Below are 6,000 nucleotides of genomic sequence, written 5' to 3'. Positions count from 1 at the left end.
CAAAGGGATAGAGTGGGGGTAGGGGACTGAGGGGGCAGAATTGGTCGTGACCCTAAAGCTCCCAAGGAGTGGGGGAATCTGTTAGATGCTATACTACCCAGGCAGGAGAGAAGCGCTCTCCAACCCTAGGGTAGGTTAGCTCAGAGTAGGAACAGAACTGGTGTACTTTCCTAAACTATAATAAAACAGAATCCCCCAAGGCCTAACCTAAACCAGGAGAACTCCTCCTACATTAGGGAGGGCTGGGGAGACGTATCGCTAGGCTACAGGAGGAAGGGACGTGTCCCAACCAAGAGCAGTCTAGGGGGAAGGGCAGGGCCTCTCCACCTTCAGTCTCAGTCGATACCTAAAGGGGAAGGCATTCCCTAAGGGTGGACTGGGATGAACGATAGGTACTCTGGGGTTCTGCCTGAAGTCCCCCCATAAACTATGGTAGGGAAGAGGGAAGAACGACCTAGCCTAACCTACCCGAAGATATTTCCGGGTAAGGGGCTAAGAAATAGCAAGCTACCCAGAGGGAAGTTACCCTAAGGTAACGGGGGAGATAAGGAAGCATACAAGGGTCCCAACGTTGGGTTAGGGGGTGTGACATGGATGGACCAGGCACGGTCCCTTGTATAGTCCCTAGAAGGCGAAAGATATGTGCAACACTGAATCTTGTATATGTTTAAAAATGCCTATATCTTCATTAACATAACACTAGGAACACTTATTATATCATGCAGAAGCAAACATGAACACTAAGCTGCGGCCTATGTTAGGCTGAAAGACTAGTATGGGGTCGGCTAACTAAGAGCGCCGAAGAATACCATCGGCATAATATAACTAATTCCTAATAATGAAGACTAAATAACTAATGATATTTAATTAGTTATAAGGCCGGGAAGGCTGTTCTGGCTAACTAAATAACGCATGCAAAGCGAATAGCTGCGCCATAAAATGGCGCCTCCGGGCAAGGCACAGCTCGGCCACAAAACACAAGATTTTAGCGTAAAAAATCATTACTCTACGGCCAGAGCTTATTTAAACAATACAAGAACCTGGTACTCAACTTTCCAGAAGGTTGAGACATGGCGAAGGATGCACAAGATTAAAGTAGATCACTGGGAACAAACAAGCTGAGATGTGAGCTACCTAGAAAGGAATGAGGACGGACGTGACGTCACACAGTATGGCGGACGGTTTGTTTACGTTGCGAGTACCGTAACAGTAACGAAGGTAGGGTAACTTTGGAACGGCATCTCAGTTACCTCGCCACCTTTCCCCCTCGAAGCGTAAACGCTAGGTGGGGTGCAGATGGCCATGTGACGTGTTAATGCATGCGTCCCCTGTTGATATACGATATTCTAAAGGGAAACCTTTAGGGTACTCGCGCCAGAAGTTAGAATTCTGTGAAAACCTTTAGTTTAATTCTCAGGGAATATTATGGTAGTCATATATATCCAAAGGAAGCTACTGAAGGAACCTTCCATCAGGACGACATGGCTTGAGCCCAAAAATCATTATAGATTTATAACCTTATTGGCTAAAATTAAAAGTTTCTTATCATAGAAAAGGAAACAAAAAAATTTTAAAATATTTCAACTAGTATAATACTGTACAGGTAAATGATAAATTCCTTGACTTACAACAGTCAAAATGATGACTTCATTGTTTTTACATATATTAGTAATCTGTCTTTTGGAACCAATGATAGCCAAAAGTCATTGCCTCCAAGGATACAGTGAACGGTAATGTTGACATACCAAGCTTACGGAAAGGAAAGCAATATGAATATAAAAATAATTAAAACTATGTATAGAACCTATATTAATTAGCTAAAAATAAGATTTAAATAGTTTTACTCTTTTTAATCTGAGGAGTTCATATAAAATTATGTTTAAAATCTATGTTAATTAGCTCAAAATAAGATTTAACTAGTTTTAATCTTTTTATTTGGCTTTGTTTTACTGGGCATTGATCGTTTCCTTTTCTTTCTTGTTTCCTTTTTAGCCCCTGTTTTAGACCGCCTTTTGGGTTTTCCTTTCCGCTTAGATTTAATTGCAGTAGCTTGGATTTTCCTCTTCACAGAGTCTCTACCTTTGAATTGATTTCTATAATCAATAAGGGAATCTGTCTGCTTACTGATGGGTACAAAACTTCGGACTGGTGATGCCGGATTCATATTTTCTACCTCTGTAAAAAAAAAGTTGCAATTAAGCTTTATCTCTTCAGCTGGAAATCTGACATGCATAAATCTTTCACTGGTATTCAATTGAGAAAAATACTTGAGTATTAGAAGAAAACATGGAGAATATCAATTTCTTTAAAGAGCAATCTCTCCAACTATCTAAACCTTAGAGATGTGCTGATTAAATTTGCTTACATTAACACAAGACAAACAAAAGAAACATACAGCCCCTTTATTGGAGATTATGAATTAAACAATTATATCTAAAAGTTTTAGGCATGACTATCTGTATATTGTATGAAGTGTATACTGGACTTGTGGAATGAACATTATAAAATCAAAAGGCATAATTCAAGTAAATTTCTCAAGGATTGTATTGTTATAACTCTTCATTTTCAAAATGTAACTATATTCCTTATACCTTACTGCAAATGAGTTTAAGGTGCCTGTTAAATGTAATTTTAATAATAAAATTTTATATTTCTATACTCTGTTCTTGAAACTGTCTTATATCGACATTACCTCCAGAATTATAAATTTCTTGTCTCCTTCAGGCAGCTATACCTCTTGTCAACCAAAGTGACAGCTAATAACTAATGGCAACAACCATGGTGTGGTTAGCTAACATCTGCCTCCTCAGTCCTGAAGTCAAAACTTGGTATACTAACGTACCTCTTGATAATATTAGTTGGTGGGGATCAAGGTAGGAAGGTATTTACTTCTATGACTCTCCTTTGATATTCATTTCTGAATTACACTGTGATGGAGGTAAGGCATGAAGGAAAAAATAGGAAATATAAATTCTTGAAAGAATACTCCCACTATTTTCTACACTAGACTCTTCTCTTAGTCCAAACCGTTACAACTAATGTTACAACTTGCTTCCTCAGGTTGTTTCTGAAAATCTTTTTCTTCATTTCCTATTACTTATCTACAGTATATATTTTATCCAACATAGTGTATTCCAACTATGAAAACATTAAACCTAAGCTTAATTGGATTTCCCAATTAATAAAATCAAAATCCACTTTCATTATACATACCTGTTAACGAATCCTGCTCTTACATATCGCTGCTTAGGAAGACCTTATTTCTCACGGCCATGGCCTCAGGTGCTAGAATTTTGGAATTAGCAGCTCTCTCCCGTAATCCTGAAAACCTAGAGTTCCTTCCGTCAGGAGAAGTCCTACTCTTTCCAGATAGAGCTTTCTTTGCCAAGAATGAGGACCCACAAAATAGGTGGTCCCCTTGGAAAATTATTCCTCTTCCCCAAGATGCTTCTTTGTGTCCTGTCGCTACACTCTGGGCCTTCAGGGGAGGTCATCCAAGAAGTAGCCGAAGTCTGTTGGGAACCTTGGGGAGCCGGGAGGAAGACAATCTGTTGAGGAGGGGCGGCTTTAGACGTAGAGGGAGTTGAGGAGTGAGCCTGGACCTGTCCAAACTGAATTCTTACATTCTTTGCGACAGGTTCCGCATGCTGACTATCTCTCAGGTACGGACCTTACTTACTTCCCCGTGGGGCCGTCACCACCTCTATCGATCTTATAGACGCCTAAAAGGTCTCGTGGTTTCTGAACGACGTCCTCAAGCTCGCGTCAGACACTGTTAACGAATCCTGCTCTTACATATCGCTGCTTAGGAAGACCTTATTTCTCACGGCCATGGCCTCAGTAGCTAGAATTTCGGAATTACCAGCTCTCTCCCATACTCCTGAAAACCTAGATTTCCTTCCGTCAGGAGAAGGTCTCGTGGTTTCTGAACGACGTCCTCAAGCTCGCGTCAGACACTGTTAACGAATCCTGCTCTTACATATCGCTGCTTAGGAAGACCTTATTTCTCACGGCCATGGCCTCAGGTGCTAGAATTTCGGAATTAGCAGCTCTCTCCCGTAATCCTGAAAACCTAGATTTCCCTCCGTCAGGAGAAGTCCTACTGTTGAGAGTTCTCGCCAGCCGGTTTCTCGCCTCAAACTCTACTTTCAGTAAGTGGTCCGGGATCTTAGGGAGTCTTTCCGAGAAGAGAGAGGAAGCGCAGTCAGGGTCTAATTTACCCACCGTAAACGTAGAAGAAGCTTCGTTCCAGAGCGCCGAGGTGCCAGGGACGAGGAGAGAGGTGGGATCCGTTTCCTTAAGGGTCGGCATGGGGATGTCGTCCTTAACTGACTGGATAGTCAATTCCGCGATCTTGTCAGTAAGCGGAGACGGGATGGACGGAGGAGTGATAAAGATTGTATACGCTCCTTTGTGGGGGGTTAACTTAGAATTAGTACAACCCCATTCCACCAGAGTACGGGCCCAAACAGCTTGGGCCTGCTCTTTCGGGAATATTATCGTCCCCTTCGGGACCTTGTCCATCCGTACTAAAGCATGCTCACGTAAACGAACAAAGCCATTGAAGGGGAACTGGAGGTCCGGAGGGAAGAACTCCAGATCGTCTAGAGGGTGGGTCCCCAACCCTTCAATCGTAAGCGTACCATCCAAATAAGGGGCATGCTTCGCGAACCTCCAAGGGTTATTCTTATCGAAGGGTGGAAGCTTCGATGCATCAGGAACTGGGGACGGATGAGGGTGAGACTTGTCTCTTATGAGGCTAGCCACCATGTCCTTCAGCTCTGATATGACCCCGGAGTGTCTTTGCAGCTTCGACTCCACCATATCTTGAATGAATTCCAAGGTTAATTGGACATCCAAGGAGCTACCTACAGCGGATGCCTTGGACTTAACGGACTTACCCTTCTGTCCTTTAGGACGAGGAGGGGTGCGTGAAAGCATTGGAACGTCAGGGGCTGAGGAAGGTCCTGGGACTGGAGATATAGACTGTGGCGAAGCTGAAGTATTGCTTTTGGGTTTATTCTTACGAATAGGCTTCACCTTGGGACGGACCGAGACGGAACCTTCCCAAGGAGAAGCCTGAGGCTTGTCAAAGCCGTGGAAAGAGGAAGAGGAGGAAGGAGTAGGGGAAAGAAAGGTTTCTGCCATATCCACACCACTCACCTGCTCCTCCATTGGTTCGGTGTGAATGTCCAGGGATGAGATGTCTCCGGAGAGCAGGTGTTCCTCTTCTACCGGAAGAGCCGCCCTGATACTCTCAATGATGGGGGCAGCTTGTTCCAGAGGTACTGCGGCCGAGGAGGAACCAGGGAATAACCGGGAGGCCATGTCTGTATCAAGGAGGTAGGGGCAACCGGTCGGGGCATTTCGTCCGAAACCAGACACCCAGAAGCGGAGGCTGGTCTTGGCCGTCCGAAGTGAATCCTCGTCAGCCTGAAAAAGGAGGGGTAACTTAGAACGGCAGACGGGAAACATTACAACAGTAAGGATTAGGATAATATCTGAATACGCTGCGTCGCCATATAAAAGCAATAGAAACACAAACAACCAAATATAAGCGGAGCCTTAAAAACTAGCATGCAGATAACATCGCTAACTTACCTCATCATTGAGGAGAATGGATGAAAGCTCATAGCAGAGCGCACATGCTTCCGGGAACCAGATCATATAGGGTGACTGGCCATCCTCCCGGACAAAAGAGATCGCACAGTGGGCATGCGACCGGCAGACGTCATGGCCTACCGGATCGAGAAAGGTTGCGGAACAGCCCTTGGCAGCACAGCGTACTTTTTGTAATAAAAAGGATCAATAAGTACAAAGTTTCCTACGGGCTTTACTAAGTAAAATAACAGTAAAGACAAGGAAGCTTATAGTTGATGTGCCGAATTGAGGTCGTGTAACTAAAGGAGCCGGAGCTCCGCCGTAATTACTACAAAATAAAAGTATACTATGATAGATTCTGATATAGAACGTGCATATGTAGGAGCCGGAGCTCCGGAG

The 6,000-nt window shown here is 43.8% G+C and overlaps 1 protein-coding gene across 1 annotated transcript in view; it reads right to left on the bottom strand.

The window, feature by feature from the left end:
* Window positions 1–1,619: 1,619 nt before the first annotated feature.
* LOC137631793 (uro-adherence factor A-like) overlaps window positions 1,620–6,000 on the bottom strand; it is a 258,626-nt gene continuing 254,245 nt past the window's right edge. The window contains exon 9 of the mRNA XM_068363762.1: window positions 1,620–2,175. Coding sequence (XP_068219863.1) covers window positions 1,913–2,175 — 263 coding nt within the window. The 3' untranslated portion in view covers window positions 1,620–1,912. The remainder of the gene's footprint in view (window positions 2,176–6,000) is intronic.

The sequence above is a fragment of the Palaemon carinicauda genome, chromosome 40 (genome assembly GCF_036898095.1).
Source record: "Palaemon carinicauda isolate YSFRI2023 chromosome 40, ASM3689809v2, whole genome shotgun sequence".
Taxonomy (NCBI): domain Eukaryota; kingdom Metazoa; phylum Arthropoda; class Malacostraca; order Decapoda; family Palaemonidae; genus Palaemon; species Palaemon carinicauda.
Note: the sequence above shows the minus strand (reverse complement) of the source record. Positions and strands in the feature narration are given on the sequence as shown.